This window comes from Jaculus jaculus, chromosome 1 (genome assembly GCF_020740685.1).
Source record: "Jaculus jaculus isolate mJacJac1 chromosome 1, mJacJac1.mat.Y.cur, whole genome shotgun sequence".
NCBI classification, from domain to species: domain Eukaryota; kingdom Metazoa; phylum Chordata; class Mammalia; order Rodentia; family Dipodidae; genus Jaculus; species Jaculus jaculus.
The window spans coordinates 304,830,162-304,856,471 of NC_059102.1; the positions used below are offsets into that span (position 1 = coordinate 304,830,162).

The following is a 26,310-nucleotide window of genomic DNA, read 5'->3' on the forward strand; positions in this document are numbered from 1 at the left end:
ACAGGAGTGGAGTCGTTGAACACTATGTGAACATCTGAGGAAAAGACCAGCACATATTTCTGAGAAACCAGTTATGGGAAGTGAGGGCAAGAGTGGAATTCAGAGTGGCCTCTATGTTTTTGGCCTGAGTGACTGGGAGAAGGCAAGGGAGCATGTTTGCATAGGGAGCCAGAGTTAAGAGTTAAACTGGACTGAGTAGGCAAGATGCTGGTTATGGGTCTAAGGTTCAGGAGAAAGATGACAGCCGGTTTGGTACATTTCAGACCAGCATATAGATGGAGCAAGGGCATTGTTGTAATGCTTCCACAGCAATGATGCTGACCATGGATCTCAGGACCTGAGTGAAAACCAAGACTGACAGCAAGGAAAATGTTCAAGTACATGTTTGCTAGTTTGTGCTAAGGCTGGGAACATTTGAGTACAAACATACACACACTAGAATAGTCTGCATATGTGCACACATAAAGCACCTTGCCTCAAATACACTATTCTACTATCCAAAGCCACTCAATTCAATATTTTTAGTTTATGTAGCTGTTACCATAGACATTTTGCATTTAAAGGAATTTAAAATCACTCCAGACAGTTTTCAACCCAACAAACAATTATCTCTGAGTTTTCTCAAAAATGAATTGCTCTTTTGAAGGTGATGAAACAACCCCCATTTAGTTCTTCCACTGAAAAGAGAAAAATGACATACAGTCTGGCAGGATTATGTTTATAAAACCAGATTGCTAGTGACAATAAGCAAAGCAACAGAAAAAGAAAATTGGCCTAACTCCCCAGGCTAAGCATGGGCAGACTGATCTCATTTCCTGGGAAAAGTCACAATGACAATAGAAACTACCAGTGAAAGAACATTTTAACCTCCAAGTTAAGCCCATCACTGTGGTCTTCTGGGCTCTCTTTTAGTCTAGTCAGCATGTGCTGGGTTTATTACAGCAACACTGCAGAACTTTGAAGGCAGGAATTCAATGTGCCATGGGCTCAATCTGAATGGTTACACAACAAATCACATGCTGAAGGTCCTGATCTGTGTGTCACTAGAGGCTGGAGGCAGGAGGGGTATTCCTGAGAAACAGGGCTAGTGAGTCAGACACATGTGCAACTTGCTAAAGCATGAGTTGCAAAGGCTATCCTGAAGTCAACTTGAAAGTCTCTTATTACAAAATGCCAAGGTCCTGTCGCAGGGGCTAGAAACCGTAAGTTACTATCCATTCTTAGCAATAGCACATTTTAAAAAAATACTAGGAATATTAGGAATATTCACTTTGTGGGGAGAGCTATTTACATATCTAAGGGAAAGGCTGGAGAGTATTTTTCATGAACATTATGTCATTATAAAATTCTCTAGCACTTTGAACAGACTACAAAAAATGATACTTCTGTGTCTACTCTAGAGTTCACTTCAATTGCATTCTATATGTGAGAGAAGAGATGGCAACAGCAGAAGGTAAAGTCATTTTCCTTACCAGAAATTGTTGAAACTACAGATGTTTTCCTTCAGCAACAGGCTAATTTGTCAAGTCATCATTACATACAAATTGCTTGGGAAGCCATCTATATCACCTTGCAGCCAAACATAATCTAAGTCTAAAAGTAACAGAACTTCATTGCAGCCCCTATTTTGTTCAAGGCATATTTTCTTCTAGTTCTGTATAATGTTATAAAGGAACACCATAGTCAAGTTATTATATATACATTATAACCAAATAAACATTAGTACATTGAAACAATTTTCATCTTTTCAGAATGAGATATTCTTAACAAAAGATAAATTTCTTATTTCATCAATTATTTTGATATCATATGTGATCTTTTCTGATTATACTTTTTCTTGCAATTGACTGAAAAAAATTGATACATAACATTCTAACATGATTTTATACAAAAGTAGAAGATATTTTCTATTCTTGATGATATCTACTTGACTATATTCACTCATTACACAGTTTCTTTCAAGCTTAGTGTATAGAGACTCCAAAGTCCTTCACACATACTGCACTTGATGGGAATCCAAGTCTACAGTAAGATTTTGTGTCATTTTTCTATAATGTACATGGTACTTCATGTTTTCCCATTTTGCCATGATTCAGCCATTTTCTGTCACACACAGCATTGAAGCCCTGTGAAATCTTCTCAAGATAATCTTTTCACTACCCAAGTGAGTCTGATCTGCAAGGTGGACTCTATGCTACATGTTTTTGGTTATTAATACAGACGTTAAGAAAAGTCTAACATTGGGACTCTAGGAAATTAGGATTCAAAGAAACCCCATTTGTCATACTACACCACTGACAGAACATCTCACTCTTCCCAATGCACCCTAACTCATGAATGTAGATAATAAGGAATATTTTTTGAGTAATTATCTCCTACTGTATAGCCTAACACATAGGAGGTATGCCAAACAAGCTTTAGAAATTGGATTATTTTGAACCTCAAACTACTGTCTCCAAGATAATATACTATCCAGTTTTTAAAAGAAAAAACAATTATGTTTTGAATGTGAAATCTCATCCAGAAACTCATGTTGTGAATGCTTGCTTCCTTAGCAGGTAGCACAATATTTGGGGAGGTTATGGACCCTACACACATGAGTAGGGCCAGGTTGACAAGAGTAGGGGCCCAGGGGTGGGCCGTTAGTGGTTACATTCAGTCCCTGGCTCTTGCTAAGTCTCTGTTTCTTGGTCTGCTGTGATGTGAAAATCCTCCACCACATGTTCCCAGTGCCACAAGCTGAGCTTCTCTAGCATGCCTTTCCTTGCAGAATGGACTGAAACCCTCTGACACTGTGAGCCTAAATGAATCTTTCCTCCCATAAGTACTGTCTATCAGGTTATTATGGTCAAGAAATGCAAGACTAACTAATATAACAATGTTTTTTAAAAAAATTTCATGGCAATTCAGATGTGCTAATAAATGTTACAGTAAAACTTTGCCAGTGTCTATTTGAAATCTTAAGTATATAGTTACCCACTCATTATTATTGATTTATATACTTAACCTCTCAAAACAACTTGCAGAATAGTAAGATATGCTTTCTATCCAAAGGAACTATTTTACTTTTCATCTAATGTTTAGTTCACACACCCTCTATCACTACTGACATCAGCTTATCTATGCTTATCGAAGCTTATTATCAGCTTATCTTATATATGAAAATGATCTTCCCCTTTCTAGTTCTGGAAATAGTTTGATCATTCACTTGATAAGATGAGTCCCAAAGGAAAGCTGAATGGATTGATAATAGTGGCATCACATCCAAGACTGGAAAATAATAATCAATGTGACTTCTCATCAAGGCCAGTTGGAGAAAGGCACACACACACACACACACACACACACACACACACACACACGTTACAAGATATTTCCTATGATCAGTGCAATTTCTATCTTATAGGATTTAAGAGAATTACAACACAACTTACATGAAAATTTTGCCAAGCAGAATTTAAAATTTAATACTTAATGGTGCATTTAAGGATTCACCTTGAGTATGAAACATTAGAAAAATAAATGTAAGGAAATGGTTGTTGCATAAACCTGAGCCAGGTTTCCTCCATGAGGCAGTATTTAATCATATCACACAAAGGTAAAATTGGTCATTCACTCTTTTTACCCAGACATTTCTAGTGCCAAATGTTGTCTCATAAAAATTAGAATAATAAATAGTGTACCCATTTCCTTTCCAAGTGTGATGATAAGTTATGGTAATAATCTGTGGTAGTTTTAATGTATGTTCCCCAATAACTTAGATTTCCAGCCACCTGACTGGAGGAGGTGTCACTGTGGGTGGATTCTGGGGTCCAGCCCTAAGGTGTTACTGGAGGCAGATCTGAATTCCAGCCTAAGATATACAGAATGAGCCTTGGGGGTTCTGCTGCTGTGGGTTTGTGCTTGCTTGTGATGCAGGTGGGGCTCTGTCTCTGTTCTTGGATTATTATTGAAGGGGGCAGCTTCTTCTGCTGCCACTGGGGCTTCCCTGTTCTGTGAGCTTCAAATAAATCCCTTCCTCCCATAAATTGTGTCTGGTTTGGAAGTTCAACCCAGCAACATAGAGCTGACTACAATACCCTCCTAATATGTTATCCAGCTTCTGTTCAAAGTATGCTGGCAAGGGGTAAGCTGGCTCACTAACACATTGCCTATGTTATTTTCGAAAAGCTATGACAGAAAAATAAAATAGAACCATTTCCAATCTTAGTATTCATACATGTTTGACGTCTATAGTTTCACCTTTCTAGAGTAACCAACCATTCAAGTAGAAATGCAGATTAACTTCTTACCTTACATATATCTTCCTATATACTACCATGTGTAGTATCTTTGCTTTAATTTAAAATTGTAACTTAAATGATAATGAAAATTAAAGAAACAATATTAGTGAAAAAGAAAATACAAAATAAAAATTGTAAATATCTTTTGTCTAATAAGCTGGTATATCTTTACTGTCACAGTTACACATCATAAATTCAGTTTTCTGGGAAGACATTATAGACTGTAAATCAACATCATAAGACAACATTCATGTCTTCCATAATTTTTGCCAATTTAAACATAAAATGGTTCAATAAAGAAATACCCTTTAGCAAGACATATGTAGGAAAATGAAAATTATAACAGTGGATGTTTTAGGTAACTATAAAGCAGATGTTCTCATGGGAGTCAGATCCTGGTAAGCAGTAATGATACCCAATAGTTGCTTTCTCCATTCTGGTTTGAATGTGCTTCCTGGATTTCCTTTAGTTGGACATCAGACCAGTCATTTAGAAGAAAAAATAGTTGTTCTATGATAAAAGGTGACATACAACAGCAGAGAAATGTGGTCCTAGAACAGAACTAACTGTGTCTTTTTTCAACTAAAATTTTCTCATTAATGAAGGGATAGCCATGTATCATGGAAGTCAAATTCAAATATTCTCCAGAAAGCAGAATAAAGATAAAGTTGAAAATAACAATTGATAATTTTAGTAACATTATGCATCTGCATATTATTGCTTTATAAATACTAATGCTGATGATAATTTCTGTTAAAACAGATATTTAGTTATGTAGAATTTGATATTTATAATGCTATATTTTTTATTTTATAAAGAAAACCAAGGCATTTGGAGATATAAAGTCAGTATGTTTTAAATGGCTCTATTTGTTTACCCCACACTACTGTAGCAACCTATTTGTAATCTAGTAAACAGCTATCCAAATAGCCAATCACAGTTGACTAAGAATAATCAACCTTGACTGGGCAATGACTTGCAAATTCAACCTTATATTTATGATGGCCAATGTTGTAGCAACACCTTGAGTACCATAAGTATAGAAACAGTGAATACATACTTGGATGTTTTATGTAGAAATTTGACACTGCCAAGACATAGAAGCCATCCGTGGTCAGGAAACTAGTCTCATTCAATAGAATCTGGATTCATATGGACACAGTCAAAATCACAAGGTGAGTCACAGGCACTGCAAGTTGCATACTGCTTGCACATGCAGTAGACCATAGGCTGATCTGTCAGTTCTTGAAAATTATATTTTAAAAAATCCTTTAGTTAAGAAATTTTTTTGAGGCAAGCCCAACAGATTGGCCCCCTCTTTTAATGTGAGAGAGCAAAAGCAAAAGTGAGAGTGAGACAGAGAGAGCAAATCAAACTCCACACACGTGTGCCCCTTGTGCGCATGTGTGACCTTGTGCTCTTGGATCACCTTGTGTGTCAGGCTTACGTGGGATCTGAAGAGTTGAACATGAGTCCTTAGGCTTTGCAAGCAAGTGCCTTAATTGCTAAGCCATCTCTACAGCATCAGTTAAGAACTTTTGAAAAGTGGCTATTTTTGTTTCTATTTGCTATAATTTTTATAACTTTATTAGCATCCAATAAATCATTATTTGAAATCCTAACGTGTCTCTGTGCATGTGTAGAATACTAGTGGTTGCAATTTTAAAGATAGACTAATGAATGTAAAAATATTTGGAGGATATGTACAATTTGGTAAACTAGTATTTTCAAAGTGACAGACATATTAATGTTAAAGTGCACAGAGCCCAAATGGATTAATGTATCAGGATCTGAAAAGTTAAGTGACATAATTTCAGATTCCACATTGAAACTAGCTTGTAAGAACCTATTACTTGTTGAGTTTTGGTAAGGTATCAAAGTGGAAAACCCATAATTATCTAAAAAGGTTATTAAAGTACTCTTTCATTTTCCAACTATATATTTATGTCAGGCCAGGTTTCTCCATATATTTCAACCAGAACAGCATATTGCAATAGATTGAAAGCAGAGCCAGCTGTGTTATATTAAGCCACCCTTTAAAGAAATTTCCAAAATTGTAAAAACAATGCCACTTTTCTCACTAACTTTTAAAGTATTTTTCCATTAAAAACATACTATTTTGTGTTAACATAAAATGGGATCATTATGGTTATTTTTAAGTGAGTTAATACATTTTTGCAATTTTTCTCATTTTAATTTTTTAACAATAGAGCTAACTGATCATGCACAGATAAATGCTTATCCACTGGCTTTCTTGTGTGTGTGTGCATGTGTGTGTGTGTGGGGGGGAGCTGTAGTTTATACAGCATTTGCCAGTTTTTGTAGTTTAACACTTTTAGTATGTACTATTGTCAGTTTTCAGTGACAATACGAAGTCAATAGGCTCAGAAAATTCCTGATGTAATGCACATGATCCATGTAAGCACAGGCTTCTAGGCATCTTCAGTGAATATTATGAGTAGAAAAGGAACACTTGATAAAAAAAAAATGGAGTTACTACGCAAGTCTTATGTAGTCAACCTGCTGTTATCTTCATATAGTCATCAGATGCACTGAAAGGACAAAACTCATGTACTGATTAAAATACAGCCACATTGTAAGCATCTAATATCCTCTAAAGTAAAATCAAAACTTCAGACTAACATAGAATAGAATACAACAGCTGTCATTCCTAATTTTGCCAATAAAGGGTATGGATTTAATGTATACACTGGAAAGAACGGCAGGCAGAGATTTGATTAGTGAAAACTACCCTCTGCAACGGCAGTGTTTGGAATGTGTTCTTTTCTGTGCCTAGTTCTTTCCCCGGATTTGGAGAAATAAACTTAGGTAGTTTCAAAATTGAAAAAGAGTGAAGAAAGGAGAAATACTCACTATAGTTAGACTTGGCAAATTTTTTTTTATAAAGCCATGCATCTGCTCAGAATTAGTTGTAGAGTGTGACTAACATTTTCTACCAATGCTTGTGTGATGTCAGTTCCCTATGCAAGGTTCTCTGTGTTAATTAAAATTAATTGCACACGCCAGTAAATAGTTTCCCTTGGAATGCAGCAAACTGAAGCAGAATAATGTGATTTAAATGCCAAGGCAGATAGCTCAAGCTTTCATAACATTTTCTCTGAGCAGGTACAGATACAAGTGACATTCTTTATGGTTATATTGACCCTACCATGTTAATTGAAGAAAAAATTTATTACACATGAAATATTAAGTCACAAAAATATTCCCAACTTGCAACTTGCTATTTTCAAAAAGTCAGGCTCATAATGAGTGCATGGTTTGGGATAGCTCAACGATCCTCATATAGCTTTATATCTCTCAGTATGACTTTGAGTTAGAGTCTTCTGTTTCTTTTTTTAAACTGTAGGAGTGTGACCATATTAGTAATGTTGGGGCAGTATATGCTAACACTGGTAATAATGGAAAACACCACGCCTGCCAGAGAGTGCCATGGATACATTATTTAACTGTAACTGGTTTAAATAGCAACAGACTTGAAGAATAGCCCTCTTTGGACTTTTTCTGTTTCTTCTATTTGATGTTGGTTTTATTCAACATGCAAAGTGCTTTAAAATATTCTGCAGGTCATCTTTAAAAACCTGATTATTGCAATAGTTAATAAAACATGCCCTTAATTTTTCCTATTTTTGTTCTTGGGAGGCCTCTGAGACCGCCAAAGAAATTTGGATGTTTAGAAATTTCCTTTAGGCTAGACCCAGCCAGGGAGCTTTTCATAGCCTGTTACTCATTTCTGATGAACTCTCTTTCCCAGTTTGCTGACTGAAACCCCTGAATCCTCATTTCTGTCAGCTGATGTCAGCCCAGGGTGCTGTGATTCCATAAAGGCAACTTGCTTTAGCATACAAGTTCTTTAAAGTCTATCCTTATCATGAATGACCAGAATGTCAACTAAAAAAACTGACTTGTGACAAGTTACTTAAGATATTGAAACCTTTTTTAAACAATTGATTTTTTTGGAAAAAAATCTATTTTTAGCAAATATTAAGAATACAATGTGAATCACATCTTATGATATTGAATCATTTTTATCAATCTCTTTAAGATAGAATTATGATATGTCAGACTCTTGCTGCATATTGCCACAGTGGCTCATTTAAAGACTATGTTTTAGAAGCAGTCATACATTTTTCTGTAGTATGTTTGCAACTAGTGATTGTTCCACTATTATTAATGAACAGCATCTGGGGCTGTTTTATAGTTCCAAATGGAGGCACACTTCAATCCCAAGCCACAGTGTTTGTCTGGAAAGGGTAGTAGGGAGAAAGCATGGCCCCTCAGCAAATAGTTGTTCTGGGAAGTAAGCTGGGGAGAGGGCAATGTGCTGTGAAATACTAGAAGAAAAGTAAACTTGCCATGAAGAACATAATTCCTTTTTGTTCCTGAACTTCACACAGCCATGTTGGTCTCATTCATCACCACAGGCTTTGGATGAAATGCCCTTGAACACTGCCTCAAACACTTTGACGAAAATCCCTGCTGGCACCACTAGTGGCTTAAGAGCCAATACCAGTTTAAGTTCTTAGAAGAAAGGAACTGAATCTAGGCTGCTGATTCAAGTCTACCAATCCCTCTGTTTGAACTACAGAATGGCTTTGGAGGAAAACAATGCCTAATTCCATAGAAAAATGGATATGGACTACACACAGGTGTTTCAAGCATGAAAAATTCTTCCAAAGCCTTTATTGACATTTGAAAAGCTAAAAAGCACAAACTTGCTATTTTTCTTCCCCAGGGAAGGCAGAAACATTCATCCAAGTAGAACATCATACTCCTGTTTCCTTTCAGAGTTTAATTTGAAAAGCAATAAGAGAAGAATTTAAATTGATTGCTTCAAGCCACAGACATTTCATACCCAAGCAATTATGTGCCTTTCATGAGAATTTATCTTAGCTGTGAAATCAATTGTCACAGGCTTAGTTCACAAAAATATCATCAAATCATCTTTGATTCCTGTCTTAGTGTAGTTGGTGAATCAAATAAATCAAATGGCCAGATAATTTTAGTTCTCTAATCCATCTCTCTTCAGGCTCCACTTTGAAAATATTTGCCCCTCCTCTCTGATGTACCTTGTATTTCCTAATGATGCTATTTCACAACCAGAGACTCCCATAAAGGGAAAAAATGCAGTAGCAAAAATTGGGAAACTATTGTAATTCACAGGATCAGAACCATATGACAGCAAGTCCGCTGCAGTGAGGGGCTGGAACAAAGGAGGGTGGACACAGAAATAGCAGCTTCTGGTTCAAAGACTTGGTTTGTTCATTTATTGATTTGCTACACATGTGTTCCTATCCAACTACTCAATAAGAGAAAACAATGGGTTTATCTTTCCAGTTTTAAAAAAGGAAACATTACTGTACTCTTCTGAATTTGCAACCAGTAATTGTAAAGATGCTCAGATCTTTGATCCACAGTGACTTAATATATCAAACAGAAAATAGAAGGGGAAACTCAAGACTAGAGACTTAAAATCCTATCTTCTGGCTCTCTTCCCTGACTTTTAAAAGTTTTAAAAATTAAAGAAAACTAAGGTGTTGGGGCTGTAGCTCAGTGGTCAAGCTCTTGCAAAGCATTCACAGGCCCTGGCTCAATCTCCAGCACTGGAATGAATGAAAAACAAACAGAAATCTTCAGTTTGTTGGTACTTTGCTAGAGTTCAATAAGGAAGAAATAGAATCCTTGGTCTAGATATCTGCAAAACATTATTTGAGTAATAGAAGTAAAATGGCAAGAACAGGATTGAGACGATTTGTAATACAACTATTTGTAATACACTGTGGAGACTTGGGTTTCTTTTTTCCTGAAAGGGTAATGGCTTAGAGTTTTGTTCTATGTGATTTAAACAACATCCATTTATATGGTGCATAGCTGAAAATTCTCAAGTTTTTATAAATAAAAGACTTCCTTTCTCTTCAAAGTATTTCCTGTAAGAGTTACAAAATCAGTTATTTCTGTTTTCAGTCCACTAAGATCTGAGGTTTTAGGATTCCAGAGTAGACCTACAGAATTCTTACTCTTAGCAAGTGGCATAATTTGGATCTTCTCCACATAAGCAGAGGGGGACAACGTAGCATACATCCATTCATTCCTACCTACTAATGAGCTCGCAGATCATCTGGAATTATGTTGGGCTCTGGGCTCAAAGGAAAAACAAACAAACAAATCAAAACACAAAAAACAAGCAAAACAGTCTCTCCTTGGAGATTAGCCTAGCATTAGATATAAACCCATACCTACATTTTAATTACTTTATCATATCATTGTCAGTGGGAAGAAACAGGGTAACACATCATTTTACTTCTCAGCTTGGGTTACCAGATTGATGACAGACTGAATCAGCATCTGACTCAGAAAAGTTGTCTTGAGGCAGAAGAGACTTTACAATATTCTGTGCCACAAAAAAATAATGCTTCAAACACTCTTTCAGGAACAGTGGAATAAATGAAAGATTTTTCCAGGTGTTTTGTTCATATTCCATACACAAGCTTAATTGAACTGAGATTCTACCTGATGTTCATTCCCTGGCCCCAAGTACACATGTGTATACCTGCTAAGCCTCTAATAAATATAAGCATCTGCCCTCCTTATTTACAGAAGAGTAACTGGTCCCTTTAAGAGAGATGTCACTTAATCACACTCATGGACGACAGGACCTTTTAGACAAAGCACTGGTTACCTCCTTTTGCCCTGCATATTTGTTTAATTAAGCACTTTCACTAGGAACTTAAACAGCAAATGTGTCTTAAAATAGAAACATAGCTATAAAGGTATACAAAAGGTAAACCTGGCTCCCAAATCCTTTTAACCAACAAGTGGAAAAATATACTGCCCAACAGTTAGAATAAAGAGCTATTCTTTCCAGAAAACCTCAAGAGCATACACTAACTACAGTCTGGGAGTGTTTGACATTTATTGAGTGTCAGCAATGTGGTGGGGACAAAATGGAACGGCGAAACATCCTAAAATCACTTTCTATAGGAAAAGGGCAGGGAGAAGTGAGCTGCTTGGCAATGTTAATAAACCATATCCTGAACTGAAGCTACAAGCAATGTCAAAGAAAGAACACCTTATTTCAAAAGAAAGAAAAAAAGTTCAACCAACTCGAGGAGTGCTTTGAAAATACCATGCAGCTGCCCTACAACCTCCTGGACAGAAACCAAGCTTGGCAGTCTACCAGAGCTGACATACCTGGGACCAAATGAGCCTTAGCATGACCTTCACACTGAAAGCCTGCCTGGGGAAAGTAAAGGCTAGCACAGTGAGGTCCTTATGCAGACACACTTCCACCAGGGGAAGCATGGCATTTCTAACAAAATCAAATGGAACAAAACCTGGGGGAACATACCAATCTGGGGTTAAAGACCCTCCCTCAAAGAAGTTGAGGTATCTCTTCACTGAGATTTCAATGATAATGGATGATGAGGTAATGAATGTGATAACAGAATACTCCATGGAAATCCCGCAGGTCTCCCTGGTATCTGAGATGTCATCTTTGAAAGGTCCAGAAGATGGCTGGGGGATGCCAGTTCTTACCTGGAGCTTATATGGTATACATCAGTCTAGGTGTGAAAATCCCTTTCTTCAAATGCTGAAGTCACTGCAACTAGTAACAAATCCTTCCATTTATAAAAATCTTAGCAGGGATGCTCTTTAGAATGGCTCAGAAATCTGGTTACCAGACTCATAAAGATCATATTAATTCACCAGGACACTGAAGATGTTTTGACAAAAAAAGGATGTTAAAACGTATCAATTCCCACACACCTGATGATGTGGGACTGCAGAGCAACTGCATTAAACTTTATAGTGGAAAGCTGAAATAGCAACTGAATGAGATGTTGGGGAGGAGTGAAGTGGAAGGAAGGTAGGTCAGTTCCATGAAGGGCTTTAAAATAGGAGACTAAAATTACGCCATGGAAATTTGTAAGACCTTATAGCAACTTCAAGTGGCTACAAAGAAAGTTAAAAATGCTTCACTGTTGCTCTTTTAGGGGAAATTCTGGTTAGACAGAAATGGGATTCCTGGCCATTCACCACAGTTAGTTGTTATATTATTCGACCTGGATCCCATTCTGGCTCTGATTTGGGGAAGGAATATAGCTGTTATAGCACTGTGAGTCAGAGGCTGACTGTGATTCTCTCTGAGGTCTCAGGGAACCCTAGAAAGTCATGATACTTTATACCTATCCTGATCCTGATATTCCTACAGAAACTATTGCCCCAAGCAAACATACCCCACTTTTGTCTGCCAGATGGATAAATTCCTCCAGCATGCCGGCATGGAAGACAAGGGTGAAAAATACAAAGCAAAAGAGTCACATAGAACATCTCTTGTCCATCAAAAACCAAGGAAGAAGAACATTTCCTTTCTTACAAATTCTTGTCCCAGAAGAAAGAAAAACTAGGAACAGCCTGTGCATCAGTGTAAGTAGTGAAGAAACATGACTTACAAACAGTAGATCAAGTTATATTAAGTGGGTTTCAAATGATTCATGGTTTCTTCTTTCCTGAGACTAACATACGTCAGTCTACATACCTAAGCTTAGGTTAATAAACCCTGTGGGGAAAAAGGATGTTGTTATTTTTATCATCAGGGATCCCCTTGCCTTTGAAATTAGTTTCTTCATATCCAGAAGAGGTGAACAACAGATTAGTTAGCATTACATATTATTTTGGGGGTGATATTACTCTCTTTGGTATAGTCCTTTGTTTCTTCTTTATCAATTCATGCCATGCCTCAAAGGAAGTCACTTCTTACAATGCCATTGGCATTGCTTGTGTCTAAATCCCACATTTCTCATTACTCCTGCAGGTAAGCACTAGACTGGAGTAAACACCCTATGTCATACAGTTAAATGGGACCAGACACACTAAGTATATTTATTTTAAGTATTATAATCTCCCAAGCAGACTCCATTTTTCTTCCTGTTTTATATCTTCATTGATCAGTGAAAAAGGAATTTGTATGGCATTCTCTGAACAAGATCATATCTTATATTTTGTTCAAAGCCTCAATGCTGACATGCATGGATGACAGTGAAGAATTGATTAATAGGTACTTTGGAATAGGTAACAACAAATATTGAGAGGAGTGGGTGGTCATTCTTTTAAAAAATTGGCTTGTCTGTACATATCCTGAGACCCAGATTAGCCTTTGATGATGCCACCATCCTCACCCCTAGCAGAAGGAAGGAGTACAGTTTTGTGATTCTATGATATAATTATAATGAAAAGCACTTCATTTCAACAAAGAGGGTAGGAAAAAAATTAACTTTTTTTCTTAAAAATCATCTGTAATTGAAAAGCTTCACTAAATCTAAGCTCTTTCTAAAAATGAAAGAAATGCTTAATATCTGCCTAGCACACCTCTCCCCAAGAGAAAAAAAAATGCATCTTTTGACATTTTGCCACTGGTTGGCATAAGTTTAGGTCACCCAAAGGCTTGGAATTCAATGTCCACAATATGGTATAGGAATCAGTATCTTGGAATTTATGTAAAAGCTAGGACCCTCCAAAAGTCACATCCTTAGAAAAAGGACTGATTGCAAAAAATTTGCCTACCAGCAAAGAGAAATGACTAGAATGTTAGTTAACTGAAAGAAAGCAGTACAAAATAAGCTATAATGAAACACAAAAGACATACAGCATGTAAAATGGAAGATAAAGTGAAAGGACAACAAGATTAAATGGTCAGGAATTTTTGAAAGGGAAATAAAAATAAAACTGAACATATTCAAAATTTGTGAAAATCATGAATCCTTGGAATTAAGTACAATAAATCTCAGGCAGGAAACACAAAACACACACACAAACACACATACAAGTTGCATTGAAATTTCTAAATACTAAAGATAAAAGAGTCCTTAAAATTAATAGATGAGGGATAAAGATATTGCTCAGTGGTTAAGTGCATTTCATACTAAAGCATGAGGACCTTAGTGGGCTTGATGTGGCACAAGTTGGACTCTCCATAACCCATATAAACAGCTGGATATGGCCCCACACACAGGTAACCCTAGTCCTTTGGAGGGGCAGATACATCACTAGAACTTGAAAATAGAAAACTACAGAATTAGAAAAAACCTTTGTACCAAGGAAAGACAGACTGGTGAGTGATCAAGGGGAATACCAAATGTTTTCCTACAGCTTCTATAGGCAAATTCACAGGGTACCACATTAGCTTATACACGCGCATGTACCATATACTAACACACATACATACACACATATATATAGGGAGAGAGAGCTTATTATGTATGGTGTGTGTGTGTGTGTATACCTATATATATGTGATGTGTATTTGAGAGAGAGAAAGAGAAATGCAGATTGCTTATAAAATGGAATGACAATTAGATTGACAGTTGACTTCAAAGTAGGACTAAAGCCACAACATTGAGGAACAATTAACTTCAACATAATGTGATAAACTATGTCTATCAAAGCATTTTTCAAAAATGATGTCAAAATAAAAACATTTTAGTGAAAATAAGTACTAGCCTGAGAATCATAACTCAATAGCAACCATTGATGGGCTTTCTGAGGGATATACTTCAGTGGAAGGAAAATGAACCAGCATCAAACACAAGGATACAAAAAGAAAAGTTAATAATAAATTGGTGTTCCTACCAGCAAGTCTAAATGCTCACCGCCTATATATGTATTGTAATATTGACTAATGTAGTCAAAATTTAAGGTGGAAATCAAATCCTGATAATAATATAGAAATTGGAGGGTGATATTGCAGTTAAAAGTCACTTTAGAATGAAAGTAGGAAGACTAACTTCAAACTATAACTCAAATGGGAAAATCAGACTATTAAAAGAATGTATAATGCCAGGCGTGGTGGTGCACGCCTTTAATCCCAGCACTCGGGAGGCACAGGTAGGAGGATCACTGTGAGTTCGAGGCCACCCTGAGAATACATAGTGAATTCCAGGTCAGCCTGGGCCAGAGTGAAACTCTACCTTGAAAAGCAAAAAACAAAAAAAGAATGTATAAAAGAATAAAAGTAAGGTATAACTACCAAAGTAAATACAAGATAAAATAAGTTGAATTAAAGGGAGATAGAAGAGGGGAGCATATATCAAAAAGGCACAAGACAAAGGCTAAAATATGATGTTAGACTCAAACAAATCATTAATAATTAAAAATGAAAATGGACTAAAGTCAATAATTAAAGAAGAACTCAAGTGAGGTTTAAAATAAAGAAATACAGCTCTATACTAAGAGAAAATGCCATATAAACAAAGGTTGATGACAAAGGGAAGTAAAAATCTACTAGGAAAATACTGCCCAAAAGAAAGGTAGGAAAACCATATTTTATATCAGGAAAAAACAAGGCTGGGAAGATGGCTCAGTGGATATAGCACTTGCTCTACAAGGTGAGTCCCTAAGTTAGGTTCCCTGGCACCCCTGTAAAATCTGAAAGTCATAGTGGGCTTCTGTAATTCCAGCACACAGATGATGTGATGGGAGGCAGAGACAGGAGAAATTCCCAGAAGCTCACAGGCTAGCTAGCCTGGGAGGGAGTGTATCGGACAAGAGAGCTTGACTCCTAATAAGGTGGGAGGTGAGGACTGACCTCCACATTCATGTTATGTATGGCATGCACACTCACACATGAGAGAGAGAGAGAGAGAAAGAGAGATTTTAAGATAAAGGCCATTATTAGAAATAAAGAGTTATTACAAATTACCTTCTAAAGGTCAGTAGGAATTCTTAATTTATATGAATATGAAAAAACCTAAAAGTGTAGATCATCATCAAAATATGTGAGCCTAACATTGACAAACTTGCTGGAATATTCAAGCTGGCAGTTAAAAATGAAATTTGTAACATCTTTCTGATGAAGTACAGTTCTATGTGACTTTTTATATGTCTTTATTGCCAATTCCTTATCTACATGTGATCTACAATGTTTAGTTTATCTTGTTTATTTTTGTCAAATGTGTTTTAAAGTGTAGGGCAATATGTATCATATACCATTGCCCAATGTAATTGTTGGATATTTGAACTATTACAGAGAAAAATAAGATCATACCAAGAGATCAACTAATACAATCAAGAAACATGAACAAATCAGCTCTCCAAATTTAGTAAAGATACAGTCTTCCCAAAAATCCATGAAATATTTATGAAAACACAGTATACACTAGACTATATACTATAACCACGATACAATTAAGTTAAAAATAAGCAATAGCAGTAACATTCTACGTATTACAAAATGTAAAACACATTTATAAATAGCACAAAGAAAAACACCATGAAGAGTGAGAGACAAAACTGAATCCTAGTAAAACTATTACATTTCCAAAATCAAGATTAGCAACCAAAGATCTAGGGAGGACATCCTAGCTTTATGGACATATATGAGCAAAAGTATAAAAACTGAGGATCAACAAATCTAAATGAAGAGATAAGAATAAAAATAGTGATAAGTAAATAAGTAAACTCAAGGAAGAAAATGAAAAAAAAGTAGACTGCTGAAATAGAAAGAAAGAAATACAACAAGAACTCAAAATGCCAGAGGCTATTTCTATGAAAATAGACAAAACTTCCACAAATGCGTTCATTGACTAAAAGTAAAAAAAGAAAAAAAGGCCGGGTGTGGTGGCGCATGTCTTTAATCCCAGCACTCGGGAGGCAGAGGTAGGAGGATCGCCATGAGTTCAAGGCCACCTGAGACTACAGAGTTAATTCCAGGTCAGCCTGGACCAGAGTGAGACCCTACCTCGAAAAACCAAAAAAAAAAAAAAAAAAAAAAAAAGGATAAACCCTAATTTTAAAAATAAAAGGGACTAAGTTGTTTCAGGCCCATCATAGATGTTTAAAATTAGAATAATAAAAATATTTAATGTTAATATGTTTTTAAATGAATGAAATGGACAATTTCTATGAAAAATATAGTTTATCTAAATAAAAATTAGAAAACCTACACAAATATATATACATATATAGTTAAATACATTAAATCACTAGTAAAAGTCTATCAAAAACACCTACCAGACAATAAATAAATAAATACATAAAAAGGCAAAAAAGGGCTGGAGGGATGGCTTAGCAGTTAAGGCATTTGCCTGCAAAGCCAAAGAACACAGGTTCAGTTCCCCAGGACCCACAGAGGCCAGATACACAAGGGGGTGCACACATCTGGAATTTCCTTGCAGTGGCTGTTGGTCCTGGTGTGCCCATTCTCTTTCTCTTTCTCTCTCCCTCCCTTCCTCTCTCCCTCTTTCTCTGTCAAATAAATAAATAAATAAATAAATAATTTTTTTTTAAAAAAAACCTACCAGGCTAAATGATTTTACCACCAAATACCTAGTTTCAAATAAAATGTTCCAAAGAACACCTAAACTTATGAAACTAAGAACTTTCATTTTTAAACTAGCCAAAGACTGGACAAAAGAGAGTGTTCATGGATCAATCTTCCTCAGAAACATAAATGCAAAAGCCTCAAATTTAATACCATCAAATTTAAGCCAGGAATGCATGACACATGATGTTCCTAACTGGTTTTCATCATAGGAGACCAAGAATGGTTGAAGATTAGAAGGTCTAACAGCATATTTTTCATAACATGAGCGAATTAAAGGGAAAATAATGTACAATTGTCTAGGTTGGACATATTGATAAAATTCAACACTCATCCATGACTTGCAATGGTCACAGAAACATTAGTAACTAGGAACAAAAAGCAACATCTCCACTTCAGATCAGGTATCCATTTTAAAGTACTTAAAACTTAAAAAAAAAAAAATTCTCCTTAAAAGTAAATAGGAGCTAGAGAGATGGCTTAGCAGTTAAGGTGCTTGCCTGTGAAGCCTCAGGACCCAGGTTTGATTCCCCAGTACCTACATAAACCAGATGCACAAGATGGCACATGTGATTGTAGTTTGTTTGCAGTGGCTGGAGGCACTTGTGTGTCCATTCTCTCTCTCTTTCTTTCTAATAAATAAATAAATAAAATATTTAAAAACTTAAACCATGAGATTTCTTACTTCACTAAGGATGTCAATCATTAAAAAAAAAAATCTAACAACAACAAATATTGGTGAGGATGTGGTGAAAGAGGAGCCTCATCCACTGTTGGTAGGCATGTACGCTTGTACAACCACTATGGAAATCAATATGGAGATTCTTAAAAGGATGAACACAGTGCTATCAACTGACCCAGTTATTCCCTTACTGAGCACTTATCCTAAATGTTCTATGCATCAATACAGAGAGATTTACTCAACCATGTGTATAGCTGCTCAATTCATTATAGCTAAGAACTGAAATCAATCCAGGTGCCCATCATTGGATGAATGGATAACAAAGTTGTGGTACATATATACAATGGAATTCTACTCAGCAGTAAGAAAAACCAATACAATGGAATTTGTAGAAAAATGGACAAACTTGGAACAGATCATATTCAGCAAACTCACACAATCATAGAAAGACAAACACTGCATGGTCTCACTTATCTGTAGTGCCTAACATGGATCTGCTTCAGTTGCTGACATACCTGATAGGCAGCTCAAGGCCCAGACAATGGGAATGGAAGGGTTTGCAGGGAGAGAAAAGGGGTGTGTGGGGGGGGACAAACACAAAGATAACTACAAAATGATCTGATACCATAGAAACCTTTATCCTTGGAGATAGCCTAAAAGATATAACCCTCAAAAGGAGTTAGAGGACAGCACCTGAAAAGTAGGCCCCTGGAGAGGATGGGATGAAGCATAAGCTCAAAAGAATTTTTTTTTTTTTAATGTCTCTGGCCTCTAACTCTCAGTACCATAAATTGGTTTCTCCCCCACTGAGCTGTTGATAGGAAAGACCTATGAAGTCTCCAAATCAAGACAACTTTCTCTCAATGTACTTGATTACCCATCTGAGGTAAAAGGTAAGACGCTATTGCTGAAGACATCATATACTGCCAACTCAGAGCATGGAGACCTGGATGGGATCTGGAAGAAAGTCACTCCCCAGAGAGTTCGCCTGTCTAGTGCTAGAAAGTGCTACATGAGCTGCTGGGGGAAAGTGGAAAACAGCAGTCTGAGCAACCAGAGGTCTAAGGTACTCGGAAGCAAACACCCTGACAGGATGTACATACCAGTGCAATAGTGGCACACAGCCTTGGTGGGTAAACAATGACTTTCTGATTGGCTAAGAGATCCACTCAGTGTAAAGGAACCCATACCTGGAATTGGGAACAAGATCAGAATTCTGTGGAGACAAAGATTATGTCCTCCAGGGTCAAGCTCTCACTAGTCTTTGGCTCAAAGTAGGTTTACCCACATCAAATTCTCCCTAAATTCATAATGCTTATCCCATTTAAACTATGCTGACTTCACTCTCCATTGGAGAATCTGTTCTTTTTCAGAAGGTAGTAAGACTGGATGAGATAAACTACCCCTCACACTTCAGCCAAGCCACAGTTGGAACCACAGAAGAATGGGGAAACAAGCAAGAGTGTTTCTTCCATGATAAACTTGATTAATCATTGCCAGGGTGTAGGAGACAGACCCTGAAGATACTCAACACCTACCAAAGCAGAGATCCAGAGGATCCTAAGAGCTCATCTCTGAAGTAGACTTAAGACTCTCCCACCACAGCCCAGGGAGTTTTGCAGCAGTGGGGTAGGAAAGATTGTAAGAGCCACAGGTGGAGACATCATGTCCAGAGGCATTCCCTCTCTCCCAAAATAACTGACTGCTGCTCCCAAAATTCATAAAGCACAAAAATAAAGAATACCTGCAACCACACTGAGAAAGGTTCCCAATGAAATGGGGGCAAGGACGTGGGAAAAGAGTGTACCAACACATGATGTATCCATATGAAATATGCTGTTAATAATAATAATAGTGAAAGCTTAAAAATAAATACAAAGGCTGGAGAGATTACTGAGTGATTAGGTGCACCTCCTGTGCAAGCAAGAGGACCTCAGGGAACCTGAGACTATCTGAGTTCAACTCTCTAGAGCCTAAGTAAAACAGCTGGATATGGTCACTCATGCCTGTAGCCCCAGTTTCACAGGGCATCAGAGAATCTAAGATGTCCCCTGTCCCACCCCAAGCAAGCTCTGGAAATAGAAAAAAGAGACTCTGACTCAAAAACAATACTGGGTAGAAGAGTGATGGAGCAGAAAACCAGAACTTCCACTCCAGCTCCACAGGAGAGCAACCCCTACTTCAGGCAAGGGTATGGAAGGCCACAGGGGCACATGCACATGTGTACATAGTACACACACACCACTCACTACATCTCTCACACACAGGTTTTTTTTTTTTTCCTAAGTAAAGAAAAGGAATTTAAAAAGATAGGGCTACCTGCTTGTAATCAACATTGTCCTAGAGGACCAAAACTGCACAGAAACAATGTAAAGGAGTCAAGGTTTCAAAGGAAAAGACAATGTCTAATATGTTAGTCAGAACATGCATGTGCTCACAGAGATCTCTGAGGAGTGACTAAAGAATTCCATATGTGTTAAATCTATAGAATTCCATGACATCTGCTTTTTTTAATCTTAGTTTTCTTATGGTGGTGACTTTTGCACTAAAAGTCACAGTTGTATTTCATCCAAAAAGATGCCCTCCCATTTTATTACTGTTATGTTTGACCAAGGCCTTTCTTGACCTGAACTTTCTTTCCAGGTTGACTGAGCATTCAGTTTAGCTGATGTCCGTCTTCTTCCCCGCTCTCCATGCAGGCATGGCAGCTGAGCACGCCCTTTTACCAAGAGAACTTTCAGACCCTCACATTCCCCAAGGCTCTGACGAAGCCATGTGAACACAACTAAACTTAGTTCTAGATAGCAGATTGATCACTGCTTTCTCCAGAGAATTTTATTCTTTATTATTTTCACTGGTCTTTCTTTTGTGAGCTACACTCAAATAACATTAAGTCTTCTAAAAATCTTGTGTCAGTGTTTTGTAGGAAAGTAGTATTTAATTTTCTTTCCCTTGATTTTTTAAATGGTTTGCTCTTGTGGTTTTTCTAAGTATTTCTGTATTCTGAGTCACTCTGAGCAACTGACTGGGAATGTAGGAAGAAGTCTTTTGCTGTTTTGATTAACTGTGTGATTGACCCTGGGCCAGTCACTGAACCTAATCAAGCAACTTCATTCATTGCTAAATAAAAATAAAATGCAGCCTGGAAATATAGGTTAAAATTAGACCCTGCCACCTAGTGACTCACTGTCTCATTAACTTACACAAATTAGACTTTTCCTGTAACATTTCCATTTGGGGGGGGGCAACTTTATTACTTTTACCCATTTATATTTACATTGCCCTTTGTTACCTCTCTACTTGGTTATTTAACTTTATTTATTAGTTTCGATGAATAATCATGACACTCCATGGTGATCTCAGCACACAATAAAGTGTTGATGTTGTACATGAGCAACAGAAGAAAAGAATGACACTATGAGGAGTATGCATGGACAGAAAAGTGAGTGGATTTAGACTGAGTCCTAATTCAAGTTCCAGCTCTGGGTCACAGGTCTTGGTTGAATGATATTAAGAAAGTCAGAAAACCTCTCAGAGCCTATACTTTCTAATTTATAAAAACAGTAACCAACCTTTGTGGGCAATTGTTACAACAACCAAAGACAATGAATGAGAATGGTGCTTTGAAAAAACTGTAAAGAGTGGTACACTTTTATTCAGCATAACTGAATCATTCAGTTCACTGAATATGGTTGTAAAACATGGGACAATATTAATGGATATCCACCCAAGACAGAGACCACTAAAGGCGAGGAAAGTAGGGCTGGAGAGATGGCTTAGCAGTTAAGGCGCTTGCTTGTGAAGACTAAGGACCCCGGTTTGATTCCCCAGTACCCACGTAAGCCAGAACTCAAGGTGGTGCATGTGTCTGGAGTTCATTTGCAGTGGCATTGAAGGCCTAAGTGTTCCCATTCTCTCTCTATCTGCCTCTTTCTCTTTCCCTTTCTCTCAAATAAATAAGTAAATAATAAAATATAATAAAATTTTAAAATAATAAGGACAGTCATCTGTAAACCCATAGACAATAAATCATGATAAAGAATACAATAAGACAGGAAACTGCAGCTTTACAAATTATGTTGCTGATTTCAGCTCACCTGGAAAATTAGGAAATCAAGTTAGTATTTGAAGATCTTTTGTTTTAACCTTTTGAAGCCATAACTTGTGGTGGAAGATACAAATACAAAATAAATGTGAAGAAAGTCAGCGTGATGACACACACCTGCAATCCCAAGAGTTTGAAGGTAGCAGTAGGAGGGTCTGGTTTCAAGGTCAGCTGCACATACATAGTGAGTTCCAGTTCAGCCTGTACCACATGAAACTCTGTCTTCACAAGCAATGATGATAATAAAAGTGTACGGTTTTATTTTTATTTATTTATTTTTGTTAGAGAAAGAAAAGTGGAAGGCTAGAAAAATTCAAGGTGTAGACAAAGGAACTATTTAAAATACATTTAGCTTTTATAGAAATTCAAGGAAAAAAATTCTAAACATAGAAGGGGCTCAATTACCTTACCTTTGCTCTGTATTAAAGAGTGCAAAGATGTGCTTGCTAGACATAAAGCTCTTTTCCACATCCCGAACTTTGAGGTTGTCCAATGGAAGCATGTACTTCTTTTCTTTTTCCTGTTGTAACAGGGGTGGAGGAGAGAGGACTTTAATAAAATACCATGCAATGACAACATATCTCCCAAGTTGCCTAACACTTGATCACACTATTTTATACCACCAAACACTACTTGGCGTAGACTATCAAGCAATACTAGTTATCTGTGTCAGGAGATTCCAGTGAATCTCAACACTGTAGACTGAAAAAATGGGGGTGTGGAGGCACAGTGTACAGGAAGGCTCCAAGATGGAGAGAACACATGGTCTTCTACCCTTTCCCCCTCATGTGGGTCCCCTTAGATGTTTTTAAATGTTAGTTTGATATTAAGAATTTAGCCATCTGTTAATATTTAACAAAAATGTTCTGGTCCTAATTCAATGAGAAATGCCAGATGGATTTCATTTCATGTTTTATTTGCAGCCTAAGCAGTTTTGATAGCCAGTGTTGGCAGGAGAGTGGAAGCTCAGGGACCCCAGGATGAAATGCCCCCCCATAAAGTATGATAAAGCACAGAAAATACTTCCCTTGTTTGGGTCTAGAATAAAATGTATGTTCAGGGAAAAAAAAAAAGGTCCTTCCATAAAACTCATAGAGTTATTGAACACTTGGGGAAAAATAAAGAGCCCATTAGAAGTAGAGCAATATTAATTTACCCAAGTTCTCTTTTAAAATAAATAATTTTTTAAAGAAGAATATGGATGTTGGAAAAGGTGAGGTTTGCAAACTCAACCAAATTTGAGTTAGTAAAACATAGTGAATGCCAAAGAGTTACCGGAAACATTTACTCTATGGGCTGGCCCAGGAACAGTATCATCTTATGTGAAAATACCTATCAACCAGCAGAACAGGCAAGAGCCAAACAGTTCAAGAAACATCTATTAGCAGGGCAAGTGAGCAGCACAGCACTGGCTACACGGTGGTCTTCAACACGAGGCAAACAGTGCTCAGCTTTGCCTTCTACTAAAATAACCGTTTTTGCCTATGGTAAGTGTGCACCACCCAGCCTTGTTTGCCATAAGCCTCACTGCTCATAGGGCACACAGATTATTTCTGCGAGGACTTAGACTAGGGAGCGAACATAGAGAATAATTTTTCCATGCTCCAAGCCAACTTGTGGGTGCCATGTTTCAAGGCAGGGGATATCACTGGCCTGGCTCTTGTTTGCTCATAAATTAGGAAAGGACTGAACAGAGCACATCAGATTAGTTGAAGAAAAGTGGCTCTACATTTGACCGCAGAAGTAAAGGAGTGAAATAGAGGACTACAGGACTAAAGGAAGCTGCTTGGAGAACAAAATGGCTGTGCTGAGAGGCACAGCCTTCAAAGAAAAGACAAATAAATAAATAAGAGAAACTCAATGGGAGCGAAGGGAGCCTAGAAAAGACATGAAAGAGCAAAGCACTGTAAGAAGATTCCACTATGTCTTTGCAAAAATTAATAACATTCATGAATGTAAAGATATTCTAAATAGCAAAATATACAATTTAAGGAAATGAAGTATCATTGCTGAGGCCAACTTATTTAAAACACTTGTCAAACTATTTTAGGGCAGAATTCTAAGAGGCCAGACTCTAGATTGAATAAAAATGTATCCAATACATAATCAAATGAAAATGCTTGAGACCCAGAGAACATTTTTTTTTCATTACTGGATGGTTTTCAATGCCCTAAATTTAAGCAGCTGGAATTTTTTAATGCACCATCCTATTCAACCTTTTGAAATGATGGATTTGTCTTTTAATGGGAGCTCTGCATTTCATTGTAAAGATGGAACACAATGTCCTTGGCTTGTTTTCTATAGAAGCAAGGCCCCCTTTGTACTGCATTCTTTAGCTTATAGTGAAGCCTAAAAATGCAGCAAGCTTATGTCAGCTACTCAACACTGGAGAAGAGCACACATATGCAGCAGCGGGACATGAAAAGTGCAGTCTTCATTTCCCAAGTACTCAATGTCACTTGTCCAAGGTTTTTGAGGACACATTGCTAAATTATTTCATAATCACAAGTTTTAGACAGACAAAGAAAGACGAAACACAATTCAGGCTGACTTGTCTAATTAGCTGTAAGTCAAACTGAGAAATAAATGAAATAGAAGCAACTCCAAGCAATGAAACAATATATCATGAATATTTCTAAAACTCTTGGTGGTTTGTGGAAAGAATGATCTGCTAAAAAGAAATTATGAAGCTGAAATAACTTAAGTAAATAACAGGAATACAGAAGGAGGAAGTTTACACAGAATTATGTCTAAAATGCAAGGCTTAGCACCATCTTAACTAAGAAACCTGCTATATAATGTCAGTTCTAATAATGTGGTATCCAGGATAGTAGGCACCAGCTATAGACAGCTACTAAACACTTGAAATATAGCTAAACAGGGGTATGTGTAAATATATAAACTATTCACCTGATTACAAAGATTTACTATGAAGCAATAAGAGTAATACTTTAAACTAACTATCTCATTAAAACTTTTAAGAAACGAATTTTGGCCTGGAGAGATATGGCTCAGAAGTTAAAGGCATTTGCTTGCACAGCATGAAGACTGGGTTTGATTCCCCAGTACTCACATAAAGCCAGATGCCCCAAAGGGGTACATGTGTCTGGAGTTCATTTGCAGTGGCACTAGGCCATGATGCACCCATTCTTATTCTCTCTCCTCTCTCTGCTTGCAAATAAATATTTATATGAAAAAATAAATAAAAATTTTACAATCTCATCAGTATTTTTAATATTAATTATAGATTTAAATGATATGATTTTGTTGGGGTAAGTACTATTAACACAATTTCTCATACTTGTTTCTTTTTTTTTCCTTTTGAAGGGGAATGCAAAGACAATTTCCAATGAATTGCGGCATTAATTTGATTAAATGTCTTGTGAGAGCACCTATACACTCACTAGCCCTTTCGTTCCTCCTTTCCATCCAAACACTTTCTCATACCCACCACCTTGTATATGCTTAATTCTCAGTCACACAGTCTGAAACCTCACCACTATCTCTAATGTATTGTCTTTCTCATCTCCTTTATCCCATCAAGATTGTGTCGCATTGCATTTTAAACATTTATCAGAGTCTCTGCTTGACATTCTATCGATGAGAGGGAGGAAAGGAGAGAGGGAGGGAGAGAAGAAAGGAAGGAGGGAAGGAAGAAGGGAGGAAGGGAAGGAAGTCAGTCTTCATTTCAATTAAATATACCCTTGCCAATTCTACTAAACCTGAGTTACCCTTGAATTCCTCCCTATTATGATCATTTTTACAGCACACCTAAAGTTCTTCTCTGTGAGAAAAGTTCCCAAGCTTGTAACTGTCTCCCTGCCTCTCAGTCACCTCCCCATATCTCCTCATATCTCTTATAATAGGCATTACTCATTACATTCATGTTGAATTAGGATGTCTT

At 37.0% G+C, this 26,310-nt stretch overlaps 1 protein-coding gene across 7 annotated transcripts in view; it reads right to left on the reverse strand.

The window, feature by feature from the left end:
* Nucleotides 1-26,310, reverse strand: part of Dnm3 (dynamin 3) — a 531,619-nt gene that overhangs the window by 142,159 nt on the left and 363,150 nt on the right. For all 7 annotated transcript variants that reach the window (XM_045142169.1, XM_045142170.1, XM_045142166.1 and 4 more), the window contains one exon: nucleotides 22,817-22,926. In XM_045142169.1, coding sequence (XP_044998104.1) covers nucleotides 22,817-22,926 — 110 coding nt within the window. The remainder of the gene's footprint in view (nucleotides 1-22,816; nucleotides 22,927-26,310) is intronic.